The sequence below is a fragment of the Lithobates pipiens genome, unplaced genomic scaffold (genome assembly GCF_037356315.1).
Source record: "Lithobates pipiens isolate NorthernLeopardFrog02 unplaced genomic scaffold, aLitPip1_a1.2 Scaffold_16, whole genome shotgun sequence".
Lineage (NCBI taxonomy): Eukaryota > Metazoa > Chordata > Amphibia > Anura > Ranidae > Lithobates > Lithobates pipiens.
The window spans coordinates 374993259-375020625 of NW_027507748.1; the positions used below are offsets into that span (position 1 = coordinate 374993259).

The 27367-nt window shown below is 41.4% G+C and overlaps 1 protein-coding gene across 7 annotated transcripts in view; it reads left to right on the forward strand.

The window, feature by feature from the left end:
- The window catches only part of ULK2 (unc-51 like autophagy activating kinase 2), a 164539-nt gene that overhangs the window by 55897 nt on the left and 81275 nt on the right, over positions 1–27367 (forward strand). For all 7 annotated transcript variants that reach the window (XM_077482145.1, XM_077482146.1, XM_077482147.1 and 4 more), the window contains exons 4-7: positions 630–662; positions 3657–3693; positions 23249–23422; positions 25691–25764. In XM_077482145.1, the coding sequence (XP_077338271.1) occupies positions 630–662; positions 3657–3693; positions 23249–23422; positions 25691–25764 (318 nt within the window). The remainder of the gene's footprint in view (positions 1–629; positions 663–3656; positions 3694–23248; positions 23423–25690; positions 25765–27367) is intronic.

Below are 27367 nucleotides of genomic sequence, written 5' to 3' on the forward strand. Positions count from 1 at the left end.
AACAGGACAGGTCCTCTTAAATATATGAGATCTGGGGTCAGAGAGACCTCAGATCTCAAATTTACACTAAAATGCAATAAAAAAAAAAAAATAAAAAAAAAATTGTCATTTGAAAAAAAAAAAAAAAAAAAAAAAATGTCCCTCTAAGAGCTATGGGCAATGACATGGAGACAGGTGGGGGGGCCGCGCTATCCTCCCCTCACTCGTCTCCATGTCAGGCCAGGGACAGGTCTGGATTGCCGTTACCGACCTGGCTCCTAACTTTTTTAGCTGGCTCCTAGATTCCAAGCAAATTTGTCAAGCCCTGGTCTAGGGGTCTAGTAAGCTTACTTGTGTTTTTGAGCCATTTTTACACATACCGCACAAACACCTTTTTACATTTATATTGCAAGTTATACAACTAAAAAGTTCTTGCAGGTAACACGGAGTGCCTGCTATTTGGGGCTATTTTTACCACAGGCACTTGCAGTTACACTGTTTGTAGATTACTGACTGCTTTTACTTGATGCCTCTGTAACGGAGTATTGATTGCAATATTTTGTTTTTATTTTTTGTTCATTTTCATTGCAGTTTATAGTGTGCATTTTACTCTCTTTATTTTTACATTGAAGCTTGTTTTTGTTTTTCAGGAAATGCCCAACTCTGTTTTCTTGGTCATGGAGGTAATGTTTTTATTTTATTCAGACATATAGAGATTAAGGCTTTTATTGTTTCATTTGTACTGGTAAAATATCATGCATATAAAAGAACTAATTTTAAATTCACCAGTGAGTATCCTAAAGATACTCAGCAGACACCAAAATTATTATGGAGATGCATGCACAAACTTTTAAGCCCTGATCACACATGTGCATTTTAGGTGAAGTGCATTTAAAAAAAATCCTGCTTGCTGCATCTTTGAGGCGCTTTTATGTGTTGTATCATTTAACCATTTCCTGCTCGCACTATAGCTGAAAAATAGCTACAGTGTGGGCTTACTTTGCCAGAAGGCTGTCCATGGATGTCCTCCCGTGACTGCACTGCCTGCGTGCCCCATGATCGCTAAGTCGTTCAGGCTCAGATGATCACAGATTAGGGGAAAAGGCCAATCACAGCGGTGCTTTACCCCATGATCAGCTGTGTCAAATGACAGCTGATCACGGAAGTAAACACAAGCCAGTTATCAGCATTTATTTTTTCACGCTGACAGAGTGAAGAGAGAATAAGAGAGCCAATAACTGGCTTGTGTTAAAGGGATATCTGCACTGATTATCAGTGTCTTGATTATCGGTACAGTCCCACCAGTGCTGCTGATCTGTGCCCACCAGTGCTGCCCATCAGAGCCTCCTTATCAGTGCAGCCTATTAGTGTCCATTTGTGCAGCCTCATCAGCACACGTCAGTGAAGGAGAATGTATAATTTTGCAAACAGATAATCTAACTATGAAAGATTTTATTTATTTTTCAAAATTTTCCCTCCTTTTTTTTTTTTCATTTGTTTAGCAAAAAATAAAAAGCCATGGGGTGATTTAATACCACCAAAAGAAAGCTCTGTTTGTGTGAAAAAAAAAAAAATGATAAAAATGTCATCTGGATACAGTGTTGCATGACTAGTAATTGCCATTCAAAGTGCGACAGCATTGAAAGCTGAAAATTTGCCTGGGCAGAAAGGGGGTAAAAGTGCCCAGTAGGCAAGTGGTTAAATGCCCCTAAAACACAATGCACATGTTTGAATCGGGCCTATATGCAACCTTTAACTCCCCAAATACCTGCATCCCATGGCTCTGTAACAAATACGTTTTAACACTTGTGTGAGTGTCAAGCACTGGCCCATTCTCTCCAGTGTTCTGCATGTTTCTGTTGGTCTTGCTAGCCAATGGTTGTGTGTTAAGGCATAAACCAGAACTTAACATTACATTTATGTGTAAACAGTGCCTCTGTTTGAGGAGCTCAGTTTGTATGTAAAGCTATTTGCTGGGAGTGGTCAGAGCTGTCATTGTAGTTCTGGGGCCCTTTCATTTTGTTTTTTACTACTTTCTACTGAGAAGTGTCCTTCAGCAGAAATTTGGTATGCCAGGACATTCTGAGGCTCTGGGCAGATATGCAGAGAGAAAGATACATACATATTTGAACACGTTTAATGCCCAACTCCGATTTATTTATTTTTCCCCATGCTGTGGAGCTGTGCCCACACTGCATCGTTTTGTCTAGGGATAAACTCAGGGCCTATACTCACCCAATGGAAAAACAGCACTTCCCCATGTCCAGCGGTGGACTGTTTCTGATGTCTTTGGGTCCAGGGCCAATCTATGGGCATGACGTCAGGAACATTCCATCGCCCAAGACCGCTAGTCCTGGGGTGTAGTCAGGTGCCGCAGGGACCAGTTTTGCTCTGAGAGGATTAGGTGAGCATATCTTGGCTCTCCAATTTCCTAGACAGAAACTGGCAGTGTGGGCACAGTCCCAATGCATGGGGGAAAAAAAATTGCTCGATGTTTAGCTTTAAGAATGTATGCATTAATATTTCCCTAATCTGTGAACTACTTTTTACAATCGCATATTTCCACCATCAGTTTCCACAACAAGTGGGAAGAGTTAACCAAACTCACACCTGATCAGATAACACATCCTTGACAATACATTTACCAGAACATATCTATAATCTATCTATAATGGAACAGAAGTTGTCCAATTTATGGAACCATCACATAGGGAAAGGTACTTTTTGTTTGCAGTATCTTGCTGTACTGCCTGGCATGGGTGACGGTGCCTGACAAATTTTAGCTTTAAATAATTACCAATATTTTGACAAATAAAACAGGGATTTAAAAAAAATGTGTGTGTGTGTGTCTATATATTAATAATAATATATTCATTCAACTGTGCATTGAAATGGCTTTCAAGGGTTCAGCTCTAAAGTGGTTGTAAATCCTTACATATATCCAGTGAAGTCACTGACCTCAGGTGATACACGGACAGTAAAAAAATCCTCCTTCATAAGTTGTACTTTGTTTATCTGCAGTCTTCTCTTCTCCACATCTGTTCAAAGTCCAGAATTTATAAAGCTTGCCTGAGCTGTAAGAAAAAAGGGTATGGAGAGCTGAAGTTACACTCTGCAGTGAGGAGAGGCTCAGAGCGCTGATTGCAGGGAAGGGGCACACCCCTCTTCACACAGGCACAGAGCTGAGGCTGTCAATCAGCTGGAGATCCCTCCCCTGTCTCCTTTTTTCTCTTGGTGTCAGGAAAACCTGTCAGAACTAATTCATGCTGATAGCAGAGGAACAAAGCAGACTGAAATGGCACTTAGTGCTTTTAACCACTTGCCTACCCGCCACCGCAGTTGTACTAAGCTCTGTTTGTGGGATAAAAAAGACGCAGTGCCAAAACGCAAAAAGTGCACATCCAGAAGTGTCCAGCAGTTTGGCTGCATTTTTGCTTTAAACTTTGTTTTTGATTGCACTAACTTTCTTGCTACCCATTTTATTTCTGTCTCTGTTTTTACTTCTCTGTGTATCTCATGTCATATGTTTACAAGGGCAGTGGGTTAGCCAACATCATGTACAAAGCATCAAGAGAAGTTTAAAAACATATTTACCAAATGATGCTGCATTCTTGGCCAGCAAATATGAATATTGTGCAAACCATAAAAATCTGCTTAACATTTGTTTTTCTCAACAGTACTGCAATGGAGGAGACTTGGCAGATTATTTACAAGGTAACCGGTTCCTCTTTTTCTAAATGCCTCATGATATGTCTATGTCTGTGATAATTGCTCAAGTTTTAAATCTCTCCTTCTGTTGAAACTCAGTCTAGAAGGCTCTTAGCGCAGACTTGAAGTGGTAACAGGAGCCTGTTGTTTTCCCAGCTTCATTGTCTTGGCTGCCGTTGGCTGTTGTCATCATGCCATGCTCGAAAATCCAAGCTTTAATTAAATTTTAAGGCTACAGTGCATAGCCTGCTTTTACTTGCTGAAACATCATAAAAGCATATAATGTACATTTCTAGTAATCAATATATGTAGGTAGCGTAATCATCATTTAAAAATACGTCATCACATCTTTTTCAATTGGATCTGAATGTAGCTTTTACCAAAACATTTATAAGTTGTAAAAGGATGATTTCTATGGACAGATTGTTCATATTTACAGTTTTGCAGCCAGTATATAACTGTTTCTCATTTTTAAATGTTCTTGATATTACTGTAATGGGACCATACAGTGTCAATATGTAGTTAGGCCTCTTTGAGACAGGAAGTCCAATCGGGTCTATATGTTGGTGTAGCATTCTGGAGTTTAGGCAGGGATGCTCCTCACAAATGTACTTGCCAGGAGTAGATATCTTGGTTGATAGAGATCTATTGATTCCTCCCTAAGTTTGCCCTGGCGGCACTTGTCTCTACTACCACTAGGTGGTCGTGTACTTGGCAGTGCTAGATATGAGAAGGGCAACGCAAGGTCAGGTTATGTGTATATGGATATCTCAGCCAATGGGCAAGGGTATCTATGAATCCCATTGCCTGCTGGGAGCACCTTTTATATTTGGGTGGAGTCAAGTGATCTATGTTCTGTGCCACCTGGACGGCTGCCTGGGTGGATGTGTGTCATGTTGCCCCCGGGCTGCTATGCCGGAGATTGAGTCTTTTCCGGGGGGGGCATCTGGCTGCTGGGCTGCGTAAGGGCCTATCCAGAAGCAAGAGAGCAGCACAGGGTTGGGATTGCGGCTTGCAATCCAACCAGAAGTGACGGTTCTGTCAGGCGAAGAACCTGTCAGTGGTCGGAAGTAGAGGGGAAGTTGGCGGCACTAAGGGTCCATCCACCTTATTACTAGGGACCACAGTGAGTAACTGAAGCAAGTACCAGAGCAGTATTCTCCTCGAACAGGCTCGGTGGAGAATCGGGAAACTTCAGACGGTGATCAAGTCAGGGACCCAGCCAGTGGAGGTGATGCTTGCAGAATAGCCTTGTGTCAAGCCAGGAACCAAGCAGATCAGTGGGGTGAAGCTTGAGAAGTATCTGTGAGTGCCAAGCTGGGGACCCAGCAGAGAGGTGGGGGTGGCGCTTGAGGAAGATACTACTGTGAAGATTGGAGGAGCTCAAGGGATTCAGTGGCAGGGAACTAGTGGGTCTAGTGAGAGACCAGGAGCTCAGGTGTACTGAACTACAAGGATAAGTTGTAGTGGAGGTCAAGGAACTGTTACACGTTGTGTTGGGAACTGTTATACTGTTGCCATAGGAGACCACATTCCTGCACATGCAGATGTGGTGTCTTCCTGGATGCCTTTCCCTGCATGACTGTCCTCCTATTGAAGTCTCTGTGTCTGCCAATTGCAACTACCTAAGGGGGTCCTGGCCCTAACCCTCTTTCCCCAATAAAAGTTGGTAAGAAAAATAAACATCTCTTTTGCATTCAAGAAGTGTCTGGCTCCCAATACCTTTATCCACCTTGCACCCACTTTGCCTCACAACCAACCATATACAGAAGGATGTCGGCTATCTCTGGCCGTGGAGGTTCTCATTAGACTGAATGAGGCTGGAGATCTTGCTACATTAGTCTTTCATGCACACCTAATCAGAAGCTCCATGTACGTCTAAGGGCAGGCGAATGTAAATGGACACATGTCTGTTTACAATCGATTACCTCCGAGTCCATCCAGGTCCAGAGAAAATGTAAAGGGTCTGCATTCTTTTGGGGTTTAGCCAACATAAACGTGATGGATCAGAGATAGCCTGCAGTAAATAGATGCTCATTTATTTACATCTGGCCACTCATTGATCCAATTTGTGCCCAGAATACTACTGCAGCAAAAAAACGAAACAAGCATGGATGCCACAAAGGTGGCGTTCTGTTCACAGATCGCCTGCTGATCTGACCAGATACATGTGAAAAAGCGCCTCATGCAGGCCATAGATGATGCTATTTTCTTCCCTGCAACCTGCTCAATTCCCCGATAAACACATTCAGTCTTGATGGGCGATTTCCTCCCGAACAGCTATTGTGTTTTACTTTGACCCCTGCCTGGAGAACACAGTGATTACTGCTAACGACTATGGCCGCTGGCAATTATTGCATGATAAAATCCAACAAGCTGGTTGTACGTAAATAGCGTAGGGCCCCCCCCCCCCCCCAAAATCCATATCCAAATCCTTATCCGAGCAAGCAGTTTGGCGGGTCAGGAAAGGAAGGGGACCAAAAAAGGGTCCTGTGCGAGTTTGGTCTGAATGCGATGCAAATTCAACCATACGATCTGTGTGGCTGAGTTTGCATCGCACTGTGGTGCGGGGCAAATCGCATCTGATGTCGGACAGCACGGCAATGTGAACCGGCCCTAAGGCCCTTTTCACACTTGTGTGACTCGTCCTGCAACTTCTGCATCCATAGACCTCAAGATTACACTGGCATTGCTTCAAATCGCATCAATTTGCGGCAAAAAGCGATGAAATATCGCCGGACTTTCAGGTCACAAAAGTGTGAAAGGGGCCTTATCGTCCTCAAGTTGTATAAAAAGTCGGTCAAGTGTGAGAGGGACCTAATGAGATTCATTGATAACATCTTTGAATTGGGCCCCATTTGCACTTGTTCGACCAATGCCTGTGTAATATATGGGCCTCAAGTCACATCAAAGTCAAACCAAAGTAGTGCAGGGGTGAATTTGACCCACTTACAGGATGCACAAGTGGGACTAGGGCCTGATTCAAAGGTATTATCCATAAATCTCATTCACACTGCTGCGACCTGAAAGTCTCACTATTTTGCTGCTGCAACTTCTGGGAATGCCTATGTAATATTGCGCCATGTGTACCTCAAGTTACATGAGTCACTCCAAAATAGTAGAGGGACTACTTTTGAAGTTGTTGCAACTTGAAGTAGCACAGATATGAATGGTATCATTGAGAATCAGCTCGGAGGTCCAAATTTGCTGGAAAAGTCGCCCAACTGTGAAACAAGTCATGTATATTTTAATAGAAAGGAGCTCTTATTTATATTTGCATCAGCAGAACAAATATAGGAAGTGATGTGTGCACATGGGCCAGAAGCAAATGTGTAGTGATGCCAAACAAATCAATGAACCCCACCCACACCAAATCTAACGACCACATCTGCCCCCACATTGAGTAAATGAAAATACATATCCTACACTTACCTGGCAAATGAATAGCACCTCCTCTTTGCTAAAGAGGGACCTCGCCATGTCCACCTAGATGGAGACCCTGACCAGCACAGGAACTTCCGGGTGATTACAATGACTCATTTCCGGGTCAAAAGGTGAAACCACGCTCTTTTGGTCAAAGCTGCAAATAGATTCTTTTTTTATTTTTGTTTATTTTCAGATAATCAAAACTGTATTTCTACATATGATATTTGAAGGCTCACACCGACAGCGGGAGGAAATTGTACGCGTTCAGCTGAACTCACACAATTTCATTCCCGCATGTCAGTCCCGACTGCGGGGGTAATTTCAGAGACATCGGTGCAGGTTTCTGCACTGATGTCTATAAAAATCGCACCCCGAGGTCGCTAAAAAGTAGTACAGAAACGACTTTTGGAAATTGATTTTGTTTTTTTAGGGCACAAATACATATAGAAATTATATGATATAAAAGAAAGATATTGCACTTCCCCAAAATCACCACCCCAAAACTAAAGAGCAGAAAGAAAAGAGAAATAGCAAAACAACAAACAAGCTCAATAATGTACTTTTATGTTGCCAGCAGAAACAAAATTGTGTACATTCGTTTACTAGCTTCAACAAAATTTCTACAGGATATATGGTGCTAAATTTAACAAAACAGCAATTGGATTTTAAGGGCCCTGCTCATAGGAGCTTACAATCTAAAATTTGTTAAACTACGGTAAACCTTAGAGTGGAGACAGCTTTACTTTCATTATACATTTCGTGTATAACGGCAACACATTACAATTTCATCTGCAAGATTATAGAAACGTTCTACAGTCATTATTCTTACAAAGCATTCCAACATAATATTTAAAAAAGGCACATATTCAAAATATAACACCCACATTCCGCACACATACATACATTGGTAAGTATGTTCTGCTGGAAGCTGTACTTCTGTGTACATTATTAAGCAATGAGATCAAAGAGTAGAAGGTCGGCACATGCTCCCAAACCATGTTTGCATGGTCAGACAGGAGCAATACACACACAACGTTGACAGCATGGCCACATAAACCCACTTTTGAATGAAAAAATGCACAAGAATTTCAGCAAATAGCCCTAGTTGGGCGTTTGTCAATAGACACAATATCATTCCTTCTGCCCCACAAATCACAGCAAAAAAAACTGGCCTTCTCAGGCCAAATGAACCCCCCCCCCCCCCCCCCCCCTGCAGCCCAAGATAGGTTGTATGTATGTCTAAAGTGATTGCACCTGATGAGCAGGAACATAATAATATTTGTAACTGTGTTAGCCCTTGGCTATGTTCATCATATCTACAACTACTATTTTGACAGTAGACAAATAAAATGTCAGCATGACTTTGGATTGTGGTGAGAAACCCACACAGGGAGAACAGATGGAATTGCTACCAATTTAGCCAGCGGGCAGCCTCACACATGTTGTCTGCATCTCTGGTGTGAACCAGCCCCAAGTTCAATCCTCAGTGTCACAAGCAATATACAATATATTGGCCAAAGTATTGGGACGCCTGCCTTTTTAAATGCACATGAACTGTAATGGCATCCCAGTCTTAGTCCGTAGGGTTCAAAATTAATTTGGCCCAACCTTTGCAGCTATAACAGCTTCAACTCTTCTGGGAAGGCTGTCCACAAGGTTTAGAAGTGTGTCTATGGGAATGTTTGACCATTCTTCCAAGTGCATTTGTGAGGTCAGGCACTGATGTTGGATGAGAAGGACAGGCTTACAGTCTCTGCTCTAATTCATCCCCAAGGTGTTCTGTTGTTTTGTTGTCAGGACTCTGTGCAGGCTAGTCAAGTTCCTCCACCCCAAACTCACTCATCAATGTCTTTATGGACCTTGTTTTTTGCATTGGTCCAAATCATTTGGTGGAGGGGGGATTATGATGTGGGATTGTTTTTCAAGGGTTGAGCTTGGCATCTTAGTTCCAGTGAAGGGAACACTTAGGCAGCAGTATACCAAGACATTTTGGCCAAGTTCATGCTCCCAACTTTGTGGGAACAGTTTGGGGATGGCCCCTTTTCAGTTCCAACATGACTGCACACCAGTGAACAAAGCAAAGACCATAAAGGCATGGATGAGCGAGTTTGGGGTGGAAGAACTTTACTGGCCTGCACAGAGTCCTGACCTCAACCTGATAGAACACGTTTTGGCTGCATTAGAGCAGAGACTGCAAGCCAGGCCTTCTCATCCAACTTCAGTGATCGGTCAAACATTCCCATAGACACACTAAACCTTGTCGACAGCCTTCATAGCTTTCGCAGAAGCTGTTCTAGCTGCAAAGGGTGGCCAAAATCAAATTTCAACCCTACGGACTAAGACTGGGCTGCCATTAAAGTGTGTGTGTGTGTGTGTGTAAAGGCAGGTGTCCCAATACTTTTGGCTAGAATGTGTATCTGGCAAGATTTGCAATGGTGGCGGAACCCTCCTACACATAAATACTACATTTAGACGTGGGAAATGAGACAACTTCTCTACATAGAGCTGCATGTTTGGGATTCAAACCCAGACACTCAGGGATGCTAAACAGAAGTTCTAACCTCTAAGCCACCGAGCTGACACATGTGAAAACCTCCTACACATAAATGCTGCATTTCTTTGGACATATAGGTGATGGAAATACATGACTCAAGAGTTTTTCTACTTGATTTATTCTGTGATATTTACTGGTTCTTAGTGGGTGAGTGTAGAATAGTGATATTGCCCTGAAATTTTTGGAATTTTAATTTTGATTTCTGATGTTGGTACACATCACATTTTTTGGGCTCGAATTATGATTATTTGGAAATAAAAAAAATCACAAAAAGTGACTCATTTCAAATTTGCGTCAGCAATAGTATTGTTTGTGGTTTGTAAAGACACCTGTGTCAGTTTGGGTAAAGATTGTTGTGAGATGGAGAGTAATAAGCGAAAGTGACAGAGAAACAAATATTTTATCAAAACACATTCCACATTCTAGCATTCTTAAAAACAAAATAGATTAAGTAGAAGCAACAATGTTGCAAATGAAAATTTATTTCAGAGAGATACATTTCATTTCAACATTAAAAGGATTTATTTGGGGAATTTACATTTGTACAATTAGAATCAATGGCTAAAACTTGCATTGGACTATAATGGCACAGATTTTCACTCCCAAAAAATGCTCTTTAACAAAGTGCTCATTCTGGTATTTACTAAAGCGCCCTGTAAAAAAGACACTGGCGCTAAAATGAGCACTATTTGCAGGTCTGAGCATACTTAGTTGTGTTGGCACCTAGTTGTAAAAAAACGGGGAATTTATCTCTTCTCAAACTTTTAAAGATATTTCAGTGTAGAAATCACTTTTTCACACAGTTTAAAAGCAGACTATCTTTAAATATTATACCGTATATTTCAGTACTATTTAGGCAATTATATCATGCTCCAAACATTATTTCTATGTGCGCTACTCCAGGTTTTAGCAGAGTAAGGGTTTGGGCACTATTTGGTTTCAGTGAACTATAGTAAATTAGATTTTGGGAGTATTTTTTTTACCAGCGCTATAGTGAATAGCGTTTTGGTGCTAATTCGCAGTAGTTGACGCTGTAGCACTATAGCAAATGACCCCCCCATTGTGTAGAAGCATTAATATAGTTTGTTAATGCCTGGACCAGATGCAGAGTCAGATCGGACTATTCTGGCAGCTGTATATCATCTTTTGTAATAACATTAAAGGATAATTCCAGTCTTCGGAATTTTATTGTATAACCGCGATCACATAATATTACCTGGATGCAAAGTTCCACTTAATCCTGGTGGTCAGCCAATGTGGTCTGGCTGTATTTCTGTTGATTCTGCCAGCAGCAGAATGTAAATCTGCACCATGCTGGCTGTATTAAAAGCTGGCTCTGCAGAAGCCAAGAGAAAATCTCCATCATTTAAAATTGTACTTCACTGCAAGAGTCTTGGAAAAGAGTGCAGTTTTTTGCTATATCTTGGATTCCAGAGTTGTCCAGCTGGGTTCTTGCACACCTTGGAAATATTTAACATGAATCTTTTAAAACAGCAGTAGTGTACCGTATATTTATTGTGAGCAGTACAAATAGACCTTGATTGTTCAGCATTTAAAGGAGAATTGCACTGTTACAACAAAAAATACAGGCAGCAGTTTTTTTTTGTTTTTTTGGGGGGGGGTTTGGTGTAAAATACATGTCCTTTTGTACATGTCTCTATATTACACACCAACAGGGAAGGACTGACTAAATAATGGAGATGCCTAACCATATATTATCAATAACCTATTAAGGAGTATGGCTAGTTTTCAGAACCACTCCAGACCTTTGTGGAATGCTGTCATCAAAGTCCCAATTGGTATATTTGGATATTTTACAACATTCCTAATGAAGAACTTCCCAGGACTTTGAATTATCACGGATGTAAACATTGATGGTGTTTGGGGAAGCCATAAAAGGTGGCTGATGTCCTTCTGATGTTTGACATCACTCTTCAATTAATTTAGTAGTGTGTATGGGTCTGGAATGGAGAATGGAGCTGGGTGTTGAGATCATGTAACTCCAATATATATGCACAGGATTGACATAATTCATGACCACCTGGTGGGCAATGCAAGAAGACACAGTACTTGGAAGGAGATGGCAGAATCGGAAGTGACAAAATGGAATTGGGGGGGCTACAAACCTTTCTGCCTGGAGGAGGGCATGCAGTTGGAAGTTGACTTTTATTTTCATAGTAGTATTGAGAAAATGTAATCTTGTTGAAGTTATGTGCTGTGTAGTGTATATGTTGTCAGAATCTCATAAATATCTGTGTTGCCTTCACCTTAACAACTTTATTTACTTTCTTGTGATTCATTAAGTTTATTTCCATCTGGGGTGTTTTAAATCAAGGTGTTAATTAAGTTGTTAAAATGTTTTGAAGAGGGTTTTCGTTGTAGTCATGTTTTTTTGTGTGTAATGGAATAAACGCTTGGAGTCCTGGATATGAGATGTTGATGTAATAATAAGCTTTTGGAGCCAAGAGGTTGTCCTTGTATGACTCGGCTGCACTAGGCTTGGAGCTAGCTGCAGCAGTGTCAAGCTAATGCTGCATGAAAGAAGTCAACTATTGTAGAAGCAGATTCATAATCCTCTCCTAAGGGAAAACCAAATTAGTGTAATGCCAGTGCACAGGAGGAAAGGAGAAAGGCATGCACTGCTTGAAGATACCTTCCTTCTTGCATCTGACAAGATTCTGATAACATTGTTCATGTATTGTATTTTCATTTTAACCCAATTAAAACCACAGAGAGGTCTCCGTCGTTCTTTCTGTAAAAAAAATGTGATATAGAAAATGAATTACCATTAGCGATTTTATGAAGCATTGTGGAAAATGGATTCTTAAAAGCACTCTCTAGACTTTAGATGGCATTAAGGTAGTGGCTGCACATATGAAAGAGCTCAACCTAAACCCGCACGTTTGAATGAATGAATCGGAATGTGGTGCAAGAAGCAATATGCTGTAAGAGACCTTTGGTGGTGGATTATCTCAGCAGGACACAATAGTGATTATACTTTTTAATTATTATTTTTTTTTTTTTTTTTTTTTTTTTTAGTTTATAAAATCCAATCCAACCAATTCTTCCCCCTAAAAGGTTTGTCTAGCAAAGTTGAGGCACTGTAGTAGACATACTGTATATGATGCTAGATCCAGTGAAGTTGATTTTCTGTTGCCAACTCTAATAAACCTCACAGAACTTTGGACAGTGACTCCTTCTATTCCTATATGTCACATTTGGTGATTTGTTATATCTAGGGCCATAGTTTTACGCAACTGGGCCCAGGTGTAAGATATGTTCTCCTGAGCTTCAATCCTGTACTCAATGCTGCAGGCTTAATATCACCAATAACTCTTTATAGCAAAGGTGCAAGCTTATCTGCTGCATCTAAACCCCAGCCCTCATAAACACCTCTGTTTATACTCCCACACAAACTTCTATATTTCCTCCACTTTGCAGAGTATGTCCCCTATCCAGGGGACATGATTTATCCACAAAGTTGATCAACGTGATAGAGATGTAGAGGCCATTTGGATATGATTTGGGCTCCCTTCACACCTAATGCCCCATACACACAATGAGAAATTATGCCAGCAAACTCAGATGTGAGCTTTTGGTCAGAAATTCTGACCGTGTGTATGCTCCATCTGACTTTTGCTGGCAGAATTCCAGCCAGCAAAAGATTGAGAGCATGTTCTCTATTTTTTGGTCAGAAGTTCTGATTGGAAATTCCAATGGTCTGTACCAATTTGCGACGCACAAAATTCCTACGCATGCTCGGAAACAATTTGACGCATGCTCGGAAACATTGACCTTAATTTTCTGGGCTCGTCGTAGTGTTCTACGTCACCGCGTTCTTGATGGTCGAACGTTCAGAAAACTTTTGTGTGACCGTGTGTATGCAAGGCAAGCTTGAGCAGAATTCCGTCAGAAAAACCATCCAAGTTTTTTCTTGACGGAATTTCTGATCGTATGTATGGGGAATGAGTGTAGAAATTGACTTTTGTCTTTTTTTCGGGTGTTCTTTATAAGTGTTTTTGCAGCTTTTTACACACAGTTTTAAAGTGGTTGTAAACCCTTACAAACCACTTTGGCCTACAGGTAAGCCTAGATTAAGGCTTACCTGTAGGTCCAAGAAATATCTCCTAAACCTATACGGTTTAGGAGATATTTGCCTGAAGACAGGCACCGCTGTCTACGGCGCATGCGCCGTAGACAGCGGCGCGCAGGCGCACTGAGCGCGGCATTGTCAATGGCGAAGTTGCCGCGCGTGTCGGCTCCCGTGCGCATGCGCGGGAGTGACGTCATCGTGGCTTCGCCGAATGACAGCGGCGGAGCTACGAGACCCCACCGAGAAGATGGATGCGCCGGACTACAGGGGACAGCGGTGACATCGCTGGCTCCTGTGTCAGGTAAGTGACACATAATGGACTACTGTGCGATGCATAGTAGTCGATTATGCTTTGCCTTTGCAGGGAATGAAAGAGGAAGTAAACACACCAGGGTTTACTTCCTCTTTAAAGAGTTTTAGAAGCGTATTGCAAGCATTTTACAGCTTTGGGTGTTTTTGTTTAGCCGATAGAAAGCACTAGGGGGAAGAAGGGAGAGGAAATTAGTGGCGGAGAGCTGTTGTTTGAGCAGAAAATGAGTGAGAAAAACGCTGAAGTCAGGGTTTTCTATTGAAGTCTTTGAAGGCTTGTAATCTGCCTTAAAAGAAGCTCATGTCCTTTTTTGCGTGTCTGGCATTTTACTTCAGGCGACAGAACTCTCAGATGTGAACAAGGACCATTGAAATGAATGGGATTTGGCTTGTTGAGCCACAAGCTTCAAGCAGAAGATCACTCACGTCTTAACGGGGCCCAAGATGTCCCTCCAGGAGCAAGGGCCAATGGGAAAATACAATCTCTGCTACCTTTGATTCCAAGTCACTGGTTATATGGTACAGGGGACAATCCTGTCTGTAGTTGCCTACAGATGTGTCTGATTTGAGGAAGGGATGAGGTGGGACAGACAAGAGAATGGACAAGTAAAGTTACTTCCTTTGATAAACTAATGCCAATAGCCTCTTGCCACCTCCTCTCATTCATCTTCCCACCCCTCTCCAATTCATTCATTCATATAAGGAATTGAGCTTACATGTTTGAGTGTTTTGCTGCACTCTAAACATTTTCTGCCCTAAGGGCCACTGATTCAAAATATAATATAGAGGTTCTAGTTTCAGCCGCAATTTTGGAAAATGATGGAATGATTTTCACTAGTCATAAAGGAAGCTGAATTTTGATGATTTTGCTACTTGCAAGTGTTAAGCCTCATACACACGGTCGGACTTTGTACAAACTTTTCCGTGGACTTTTGTACAAAGGGCGTGGTCCACAAGTTTGTATTGCATACACACGGTCGGACTTTTTGACAACAAACACGAACGTAATGACGTCACAACGTACTGACGCCGCTTCAAAAGAGGACGTTCAATGACTCCAGCGCCACCTTTGGTGAACTTCTGTATTGTAGTCTGATCTTTTGCATTGGTTCTGAGCATGCGTGTTTGTACCTTGTACAAAAGTCCGATGCTTTTGCGTACACACGGTCGGACTTTGCTCCATTGGACTTTTGTTGCCAGAAAGTTTGTCCATTCGCACAGCCAACAAAAGTCAAATGAAAACAAAAAGTTTGTCCGATGGAGCGTACACACAGTCGGATGTTGCTCCAAAACAGCTAATTTGCATATTTGTTGTCAAAAAGTCAGACAGTGTGTACGGGCCTTTACACAAACTAAGACCTAGTGCTTGATGAAATCGAAAGGATTATTACCGCTGTGAGATGCTTAAAGAGACACTGTCTCTAGGCCATTCAATTCAATGGGAATCTCAGATTATATGTGCATTTACCATACAGTGCTTCCTGAAAGTATTCACAGCACTTCACTTTTCCCACGTTTTTGTTTTGTTACATCCTTATTCCAAAATGGAATAAATTCATTATTTTCCTTAAAATTCTACAAACCATACCCCATGATGACAATGTGAAAGAAAACTGTTTGAAATCCTTACAAATGTATTAAAAATAAAAAACAAAAAGATTCCCATGTACATAAGTATTCACAGCCTTTGCTCAATACTTTGTTGAAGCACCTTTGGCACCAATTACAGCCTCAGCCTGTATGATGCTACAAGTTTGGCACACCTATTTTTGGGCAGTTTCTCCCATTCTTCTTTGCAGGACCTCTCAAGCTTCATCAGGTTGGATGGGGAGCGCCGGTGCACATCTATTCTTTTTAGATCTCTCCAGAGATTCTCAATCGAGTTCAAGTCTGGACTCTGGCTGGGCCACTCAAGGGCATTCAGAGTTGTCCTTTAGCCACTCCTTTGTTATCTTGGCTATGTGCTTAGGGTTGTTGTCCTGTTGGAAGATGAACCTTTGCCCGAGTCTGAGGCCCAGAGCGCTCTTGAGCAGGTTTCATCAAGGTTGTCTCTGTACATTGCCGCATTCATCTTTCCCTCGATCCTGACTAGTCTCTCAGTTCCTGCCACTGAAAAACATCCCCACAGCATGATACTGCCTCCACCATGCTTCACTGTAGGGAAGGTATTGGCCAGGGGATGAGCGGTGCCCAGTTTTCTCCAGACGTGGCGCTTGCCATTCAGGCCAAAGAGTTCAATCCTTGTTTCATCAGACCAGAGAATTTTCATGGTATGAGAGTCCTTCAGGTGCCTTTTGCCAAACTCCAGGCGGGGAGTCTTATGCTTTTTTACTGAGGAGTGACTTCCGTATGGCCACTCTACCATACAGGTCTGATTGGTGGAGTGCTGCAGAGATGGTTGTTCTTCTTGAAGGTTCTCTTTCATAGAAATGCTGGAGCTCTATGAGAGTGACCATCGGGTTCTTGGTCACCTCCTTGATGAAGGCCCTTCTCCCCCATTCGCTCAGTTTGGCTGGGTGGCCCGCTCAATGAAGAGTCCTGGGGGTTCCAAACTTCTTCCATTTATGAATGATGGAGACCACTGTGCTCATTGAGTATCTTCAATGCTGAAGAATTTTATTTTTATTTTTATTTTTTTTGTACCCTTCCCCAGATCTGTGCCTCGATGCAATCCTGTCTCGGAGGTCTACAGACAATTACTTGGACTTCATTGCTTGGTTTGTGCTCTGACATGCACTGTTAACTGTGGGATCTTTATACAGACAGGTGTGTGCCTTTCCAAATGTCCAATCAACTGAATTTACCACAGGTGGACTCCAATCAAGTTGTAGAAACATCTCAAGAATGATCAGTGGAAACAGGATACACTTAAGCTCGATTTTTGAGTGTCATGGAAAAGGCTGTGAATACTTATGAATGTGTGATTTTTTTATTTTTTATTTTTTTTTCCGTTTAAATTTGCAAAGATTTCAGACAAACGTATTCAGCCCGCTCTCTGCTGAAAACAGGTGACAGGAGTGCAAAACAAACTGCACTCCTGTGATCTATAGAAGTACAGACAAATGAGCTTTAGCTGTACTTCTCCTTTTAAGGTAGGCTAAAAAGCATATGTAATGTAAGTGTTTAATGTTGTGGTGTGTTGTACTTGTCCATTAACTTCTTTCTTGTAGCACAGTAATTGTATTGTGTGGGTACAAGGACTGTGGCATATGTGTGCCATGTGGCTTTTTTTTTTTTTTTTTTTTTTTTAACCGTAGCCATTTAAAAACCTCCCAATATGTCAACACCCACCATTTGGCACACACTGCTTTACTACTCTTCGAAGGACCAGTACCTACACCTATTCTTTGACCAAAAAAATAAATAAATATTACTGAAAATAATTTTGATCTAAGGGCAGGGAAGGGGCTACCCACAACAGACTATCTGCAGGAAAATATAGGAGGTTGGCAGATATAAGACCAGTCACCCTGCACAAGGAGACAGATCAGCAGTGAGTCTTTTTTTTTTTTTTTTATAGAAAGCCCTTGCACAGTTCTGGAACAAATACACAAAGAAAAATTAAAGTAAGAGAAAACCTGTCTCTTGTATTTGCCTCTGAGTTGAGATTTAACATTTGTTAGCACAGAGATTCACAACAGCGGACACATTTAGGCCTTGTTCATGCCATGGGGCAGTAAAAACAGGTGGTTGGGCTGCAGTTTAGCTGCCCGCCTAAGAGACAGCATGCAGCTGCTCAGAGTTATACACATGCCATGGCAGAAATCACATTGGGGGCCTTAAAAACTATATGGTAGGAGTGCCCACCAATTAAAGCATTTTTGGAAAACCTATTTGATAAATATTGTAAGATTACGAAGATTCAAGTTCCCAACTCCTCAAAGATGGCATTACTACAGGCAGTAGTCCCCAGGTTACAAAAAAGATAGGTTCTATAGGTTTGAATTTGTATGAAAGTTGGAACAGGTACATTTTTAAATGCAACTCCAGCCCAACAAATTATTTTTACGTTTTTGATAGCCCTGTAATATTTGTTTTACTGTCTGTGTCCCTGTTCAGGAGATTTCACCTGACTTTCTGTCCCTGTGACAATTGGACTTTTTTCATTTTGAATTGCGGAAACAAGGATTGGTGATAAAGCTTCAGTGGAGACACCTTTTTCCCATGATAACGCGCTGCATCTCAAAGAAGCGGCTCCTAAAGGCCTTTGAGCTTTTTTGAGCTCATTGTTTCTGCCTGAAAACTCCCCTCCATGTTAGCCAATGTGTTCATGCACACTATGGCTTTTTCAGCAGTCTACAGGCATATGCTTTTGCAGGCAGAAAAGAAAACCCACCAAACTCGCGCTTTTGAGAGGAGCAAACGTGCAAAAAAGCCATTAAAGAAAAAAAAAAAAAAACGCTTATGCTTGAAAGAACTCAATCAAGCTCAATAAAAATGTGCAAAATAGCCCAAAAAAGTACAAGCTTCTTCAAGCTGAATTAAAAGCTCAAATGCCTGTAAAAGCAGCTTATTGAAATTTTTTTTCTTTAGCTGCAATGTGCATGAGCCCTTACAGGAGTGAATTTCCCTTCCTAGGGGTAGATTTTTTAATTTTGTTTTCACTTCCTGCTGTCCTCCAATTGTAAGTACGGTATGATATGTATGTAACTCGGGGACTGCCCGTATAATACCAGGCTCCCTTAAAACTGTTAAAGATATCCATCCTTTTTTTAATCTAAGCAGCGAGAGCAGTGAAATCAAGAACTGCCCTATCCTTAGCCGAATGGGTATTTGAACTAGATACTATTAGGGATTTGGAAAAAAAATGCTAATATGAGAAAATGACAGCTTGGAACAGTATAGAAACACCTGCAATACATGGTCGATGTTAAGAACTTCTCAGGCCTGTAACAAATAGATTTCTGGCAATGCCCCCCCCCCCCCTTTTTTTTTCTAAGTGAGTCTAGATTCTAATGCCGCGTACACACGGGCAGATTGTATGGCGTACTTAGTCCGTCGAAACACATTTCAGCGGACAATCCGCTCGTGTGTGGGCTTCAGCGGACTTTTTCAGCGTGCAGTCCGGAGTACTAAGTATTTCGGTTTTTTCGAAATTCTGTCCATCGTACTTTGGTTTCAGCGGACAATAGCGGTCGTCAGTATGCTAGTTGGACGGACTAAGAATGGCGCATGCCCAGAAAGGATTTACACGGCGGAAGGGTGCTTTGCTGTGTATTGGACTTCCTATTTCTAGTCCCGTCGTACGTGCTGTACACGTCATCGCGCAAGCTTTCGACGGACTGTTTGTGTATCCGTGTGTGGTCAAGTCCGTTCAGTGGAAAGTGCGACGGACTGTCCGTCGGATTGTATGACGGACTAAGTACGCCATACAATCCGCTCGTGTGTACGCGGCATTAGTCTAAGTTTTGTTGTTGTTTGTTCTTCTTCTTTTTTTTTTTTTTTCCATTTACTGTACCTGACTATATAAGTTTGTATATAGATTAGTAGATGTGAACATTTAAGTATATAGGCATTTAAAAATTTGCTTTACAATAGAGGCGCTGGACCTCAGGGAGGTATACAAACCAAAAGACTATATTTATAATGATTCTCTTAGTCTTTTTGAATTTGCATTTGTTTGTTGGATAACACTTTGTTTGAAATGGTACTAAAATAAGATTGCATTAAAAATGACATTGCATACCCTTGTCTCCTACAGCAGGCAGTAGAGAACATGCCCATTCAAGTTGCAGCGCAGTATTTAGATACATAATTCCAATTCAACTGTAAAATAGAACCAGACATTCAGGGGGTGGCAGTACCTAAAAGGATGTATAAAGATACATTTACAATTTACAGTCAGCTTCTCTAAACAATGAATGTGGATTTAAATAAGTAAATGGCTTAAATAAAGTAAAATCGGGTGTTAAATTGTGTTTAATAAAATAAGGATCCTGATCATGCATGATATACCACATTTATCGGAGTATGACACGCACCTTAATTTTAAGAGAGAAGTTTCAGGGGGAAAAACTTTACATTTTCAATAAAGAATTTTGAAGCAAAGTAAGGGTCAATGCCCATCAATGCAGCCTTATCAGTGCCCATCTGCAGCCTCGATATTGCCCATTAATGAAGCCTAATCATTGCCCACCTGGAGCCTCGCCAGTGCCCATCTGCAGCCTTGCCCATCATTGCAGCCTGATCGGTGCCTATCTGCAGCCTTGCCCATTATTGCAGCCTGATCAGTGCCCATCTGCAGCCTTGCCCATCATTGAAGCCTGATCAGTGCACATCTGCAGCCTTGCTCATCATTGCAGCATAATTTGTGTCCATCTGCAGCCTTGCCATTGCCGGAATAGACAGAGCCAGATCTCCTTTTTACTCGGCTTGGCGTTCTACCCAGTCCCGCCCCTTGACCCAGATCCTTTGATGGACATAACACTGGCCGAGCCGAGTACACAGGAGATCCGGCTCTGTCTATTTTGGCGGCGCTTGTTCCCTCTTTTCCCTCTGTGGCAGCCTATATCTGTGTATAACTCGCACACTCGATTTTCCCCCTATTTTAAAGGGGAAAAACTGCATGTTATACGCCGATAAATACTGTAGCTATTTTGGTTTCATTAGACCCCTTTCACACTGGGGCGTTTTTCAGGCGTTTTTCATGTGCTTTAGCGTTAAAAAAAGCGCCTGAAAGAAGCTGCAACTGCAATCCCAATGTAAAAGCCCGAGTGCTTTCACACCAAGATCCCTTTCACACTGGGGTGTTTTTCAGGCGCTTTAGCTTTAAAAAAAGCGCCTGAAAGAAGCTGCAACTGCAATCCCAATGTAAAAGCCCGAGTGCTTTCACACTGAGGCGCTGCGCTGGCGGAGCGTCAAAAAAAAGTCTTGCAAGCAGCTTCTTTGCAGCGCTTTTGGAGCGGTGAATAAAACGCTCCTAAAACGGCCCTTCCCATTGAAATCAATGGGAAGCGCTTGTAAAACGCCCGAAAAACGCTACTGGCAGCAGCATTTTGTGGGCACCTTTAACCCTTTATTTGGCCACTAGCAGGGGTTAAAAGCGCCCCATTAACGCTCGAAAAACGCTGGTAAAGCGCTGCTAGTTTAAGCAGCGCTTTACGAGCGTTTTTCAGGCGCTGACATTTCACATTGGGACTGCAGATGAGGCTTCTTTCAAGCGCTTTGCAGGCGCTTTTTTTAACGCTAAAGCGCTTGAAAAACGCCTGAAAAACGCCCCAGTGTGAAAGGGGTCTTATTGCTGTTTACATCAGTGTTTTGTTATAGTAAAAAAAAAAATTAAATTACATCCACTTACCTGTAGTATGCATGGTTAGTTATTGAGTACATTTTGTAAGTTCCAAAGCATGGATTGTTTTTTATTGAAAAGCCGTGGCCCATCCCTGTGTTTCTTCATTAGTTGGTATTTACAATATCAGCTGAAAATTTTGAAAATGGACCATGTTTTTGCAGTTTTTATGTTTGCTTTTAGTCCCCATTTACACCTGCGTATATTTCTGCACCTCCGTTCCTATAATTTTGTGCATAGTTGAGTCTCTTAGCCTTGTTTCTATGTTCTGTGCATGAAAACATAGGAACTAGGGTGCATAAAGATGGCAGCAGGTGTTCTGGACTAATGAGTCAAAATGTTTAAATATTTGGCTGTAGCAAAAGACAGTTTGTTCGCTGAAGGGCTGTAGAGTAGTAATATGAGTGTCTGCAGGCAACGTTGAAGCATGGTGGAGGTTCCTTGCAAGTTTAGGGCAGATACTTCTCAATCATGCCATACAATCAGGGAGGCGTATAATTGACAACATTCTGCAGCAGGACGATGACCCCAAACATACAGCCACTGTCATTAGCAACTATCTTCAGCATAAAGAATAACTAGGAGTCCTGGAAGTGATGCTTTGGCTTCCACAAAGCCCTGATCTCAACATCATTGAGTCTGTCTAGGATTTCCTGAAGAGACGGAATGATTTGAGGCAGCCTACATCCACAGAAGATCTGTGGTTAGTTCTCCAAGATGTTTGGAACAACCTACCTGCCGAGTCCCTTCAAAAACTGTTCATTTATTTTCCATTTTGTGAATAGATAAAAATAAACTATTAACATTTTCTATTTCTGAAAGCATTCTTAATTTACAGCATTTTTACACCTGCCTAAAACTTTTGCTCAGTACTGTACCTGGATCCTCCCATGTTTTAAGGGTCCTTTCAAGCATGCTTTTCAGGCAGGTCCACTTGTCAGTTATTCGGATGGACTTGTTTGAAAGCTCAATACAAGTAACAAATGTATGTCTGCTGGTATTTACCTAACTTTGAGTCAAATTTTCTGGCCCTTAACTTGATAGTCTGTTTATATCTGGTAGCTCATAGATCCAACACGGGACCACAAACGTCTGCATTCAAAATGAGGACAAAAAAAAGTTAACAGGCATGGATGTCACAAAGTGGGAGATTTACTAAAACTGATGCTTTGAAGCCGGTGCAGCGGTGCATAGTAAACTGTCAGCTCTTAACTAAAAATTCTTTTATTTTTATTTTTTTATTTCAGCTTTGACAACCTACAAGTTGATTGGTTACTATGTATAGCTGCACCATATTCTGTGTTCTCTGGTTTTAGTAAATCTCCCCAATTGTGACATCTGTCCTGTTCTGCTCCAATTCAGAAGGTGATTGGTTCGCAGAACAGAGCATGCCCATGTAAAAGGACCCTTTAGACTTTTTGTTCCTGTATTATGAGCATATTTGCTCTTTAAGCTGTTAGAAGCAGCATAGGTGTGACAGTTGGACAAAACCGAGCTGCAAATATGTCTAAAAATCCAGTACCCGTAGCCTCGAGATTGGCCGCAGATGCACTTAAAAATCCAACCCCTAATGTTTGAGTTGCTTCTTTTGTTGCACTTAGACTTCTCAGACTTCTAGTTTCTAGGCAGGACTGACTTAAATTAAATTTTTATGCAACACATAAAAAAATATGGTCAGAGTTATAAGTGTCTCTCTGGTGAGAAAGGACCCAGGTCAAAGTAGGGGTTATTTAGCATGCACACTGTTCACCTACAGCCTGGATTACCTTCTCACCACTGGATGGAATATTCATTGTACCTTTTTGTGACGGTAGAAACCATTGCACATTATTTATCAGGAGGCTACTGATGAGCAGAGTCCTAAAAATATAAATATTTCTTTTTAATGCAGCTAAAGGAACGTTGAGTGAAGACACCATTCGAGTCTTTCTACAACAGATCGCAGCTGCCATGAAGGTGTTACACAGCAAGGGAATCATCCACAGGGACCTAAAGCCACAGAATATTCTTCTCTCTTATGCCACTCGGAAGAAGCTTAATTTTAGTGGCATCCGGATTAAAATTGGTAAACAATGATGTAGACACAACCTTATGCGCACATAATAAAGATATTAGATTTGGAGGTGGATAAAAAATGGACGATAGATTTTAAAATAATCATAATTTTATAGTTTTAATAGCATTTTCCCAACTCTACTTGGTATCTACTCAGATGTTTCCATATCCCAAAATTTCCTGAAACCCACTATAGGTTAGAAGTTTAAATGAACACTGGTGTGCTTTTTTTTTTATTATTTATTTTGTTTTTTTTAATAGAAAACCACTGTACAGATTTCCCTCCCACCCTCTTTATTTACTAGGCACCATTCACACGTGAGCTTATGGTATCTAAAAAAAAAAAAAAACTGTCAACATTAAAAATCCCATTGTTTTAAATTGTGCCTGCTCATAGCTAAGTGTTCAGATACCTGTCACTCTAAAAATAATAGAAGCTTTTTTTTATGCAGATTTGGCCATTCTAGCCTTATATGTAAATGGTAGGACCTGGAAAGTGTAAAAGCACGTTATGCACCTTTTGCAGGCACACCAATAAAAAAAAATCTGTGTGCCTAAAAACAGGCAATCTACCCCAAGAAACTCCTATATGGAACATCACTCCTAAAACACAAAAAAAACACTTAAAATTGCCTGAGTGCAGTAGTCTCAAGTGTGAATATATACTTCTACCACAAATCATACCTTGGAATCAGTATCAAGCTGTGTATACATGGTTTTCTCCAATGCACAGGAGCCTTTCCAACACTGTCCAGTGGGACTGCTTTGCATCTGAATGTTCTCTACTTAAAAAAAATTGTAATTACAGATAGCCCTTTATTTCTATTAGTAACCCCATGTTCTGAAGGGCTGCAAATACAGATTATAGAGTACTTTTTGTAGTAGTTGGGAAAAAAAACAACAACACTTTAGAATGCCTTATGGCCCATTTAAATTGTTGCATTTGAATGCACTAAACTGCATGTGTTTAACTTCCATAATAAAAAAAATGTTCCCATCTCAACTTTGCATCTGCAGTGCATTCTTAAAAATATCACATTCATTTTTTTTTTTTTTTTTTTTTTTTTTTAGCATTTCAGTATATTAGAATGCCTGTGAACGGCAACAGGAACTAACAAACCTTGTCAATGGCTTTTAAAGTATTTATTACCCCAACATTTGATATTTCTGATCTGTTGTACCATGTACTTAAGTTAAAAAGTATCCTGTTCTCTTTAAATTTCTTCCTTTTTGTGGTGGATACCTGGTGTTCTTGCCAGTCCTTCTGCTTTCCTACTTCAAACTGACCACACCAGTCATAGAAGCATATCCATCCCAGAGTCGACAGATTTCTGGCTGTGCTGGGAGCACAGCCTGCCTGTCCTCCAATGGCCAAAACCTGTACTGACACCCCCCCCCCCATGCACAGCCATTCACTAGGAAGATCAGTGTTTTACTATTTCCTTGCCTTCTGCGCCCCCTGTGCAGCTGAGGACATGAAAACTGAGGTCATGTAATCGCTTATAATTTTTTTTTTTTATATATTTTGCCTTGTATGTATGAGGGTTCACATGTACTTTAACCCTATCCACCCCAAATTCTAAATTCAAAAACACATTGAACGTGCATGTCAGCCGTGTTGGCGCAAGTAAATGCATATAAATACATGACAGTACACCTGCCAAACAATACAAAAAAAAAAGCACACCTCTCCACACATGCATAGATATAAATGGACCCTTATAGAGGAAGTAAACCCTGATGGGTTTACTTCCTCTTTCATTCCCTGCAAAGGTAAAGCATAATGGACTACTATGCATCGCATAGTAGCCCATTATGTGTCACTTACCTGACACAGGAGCCAGCGAAGTCACCGCTGTCCCCTGTAGTCCGGCGCATCCATCTTCTCGGTGGGTCTCGCCGCTACGCCGCTGTCATTCGGCGAAGCCGCATGACGTCACTCCCGCGCATGCGCACGGGGGCCGCCACGCGCGGCATATCGCCGTTGATGGGTGCCGCGCTCAGTGCGCCTGCTCGCACGGCATGCGCCATAGACAGCGGTGCCTGTCTTTTGGCAAATATCTTATTTCTTCCTATTTCTTGGACCTACAGGTAAGCCTTAATCTAGGCTTACCTGTAGGTCAAAGTGTGTTGTAAGGGTTTACAACCACTTTAATATGTCTGTTACTAGGTGAGGATAATCTTGAGCTGAGCTGCCACCCATGTCTTTTTTTTATTTCTCTCTTTACGTATTAGAATGTTAGTTACCTTTTTCTTTTTCTTTTCGTCCCTATCATAGCGGACTTTGGCTTTGCTCGTTATCTGCAGAGTAACATGATGGCAGCAACATTATGTGGTTCTCCAATGTACATGGTAAGGTTTTCATTTTATTTCTTGATTTGACCATTATGAAAAATATTGTGAATATTTGTATGGATAGTATTGGGTATGATTCACATTTACGTGCAGACAAACTTGTTCAGCAAAAGGGTCAGTCACAAGGGTTAGAACAAGGTTCTAATACTTCCAGGGTGTGCCTGAGCAGTTACAGCAACATAATCTTTTTATGAATATTAAAATATTTATTGGGGCCTTTTAGGTTATAGCTTGTCTCCTGTCAGTTGCACATTTGCTGCACAACCTAGTCTGCATATAAATGTGAAAAAAAAATATTTTCACACTTTAAAAATGCATTAATTTCTGCTGTGATGGGAAGGGAAAAGAATGAGATATATAGCATGCAGAGAGAAGATAGTGTGAGCTTTGTTTTGGAGTCACATTGACCTGCCACTTATGTGATAGCACTAGTTAGCTCACATGCTGGATTGATTGCTGAATTCCTAGAACCATGTTTTGAAAGGACACAGAGTTCACACTGACCTTAACATGCCATTAGGTAATGTACCATGACCTGTGTTTTAAAAAAAATCCTAAACCTGGTAAAAAAGTATAGTGGTTAAAATAAATTGAGTTGGTTTAAAGAACATGCCCATATGTAAATGATAGTATATAATACATAAATAGTTATCATCTCGCCATCCCCATCCCCATCCTGCAGTCCTCTGCCTAAGTCAGTTGAAGCTCTGCTGCAGAAGATGGTCTGCAGTAATTGCAATATTTACGAAAATCTGTTAACCACTTGCCATTCACACTATAGTAGTTTTACTGCTACAGGGCGGCAGCTGTGCATCGCATAACATGTATATATACACACGTGATTCTGGACCTCCGCCTGCAGGGGGCACGCACTCCGCTGGCGGGGTGCTTCTGCTATGAGAATTCATAGCAGAAGCCAGTCTGTGGGTCCCGGGAACTCAATGTTCTCTGGCACCCGCCAGAGGGGACTTAATGTTCTCTGGCACCCGCCGATTGTGTGTAAATCAGCAGTAAATATAAACAAGGCAGATCATGGTTCTGATGCAGAGGTGATCAAATACCACCAAAGAAAGCTTGTTTGTGCGCGGGGGGGGGGGGGGATTGCATACATTTTTTGGGGGTACAGAGTTGCATGACTGCAATTGTCAGTTAAAGTGTAACAGTGCCGTATTGCAAAAAATGGCCTGGTCATGAAGGGGGGTAAATCTTCCAGAGGTCAAGTGGTTAAACATACAAAAGCAGGCTGTACAGGAAAAGGGATGTAACACTGATCAAATGTAATATAAACATAGGATACATATACAAATCCTGATGGCTAAATGTAAAAAATATATTTGGAAATATAAGAAAGAACTGCTGCCTCTGCCAATGTGTCCACCTGAGTGGAAATATAGAATGAATAAAAGTGAGAGGGTAGAAATGGCGCTATTCTGGAGTGAAATGTCTCACATCCCTGGCATGCGAAGAATCCGTGAAACAAACCTATTCGGGTAGATCCCTGTATCCTAATGTGATAACTGTGCGGATGATCTCAGAGTGATTCAAACCAATAATGTGCAATCCTAATGCACAAGTGATCTGGGTTCTAATGTAACACTCT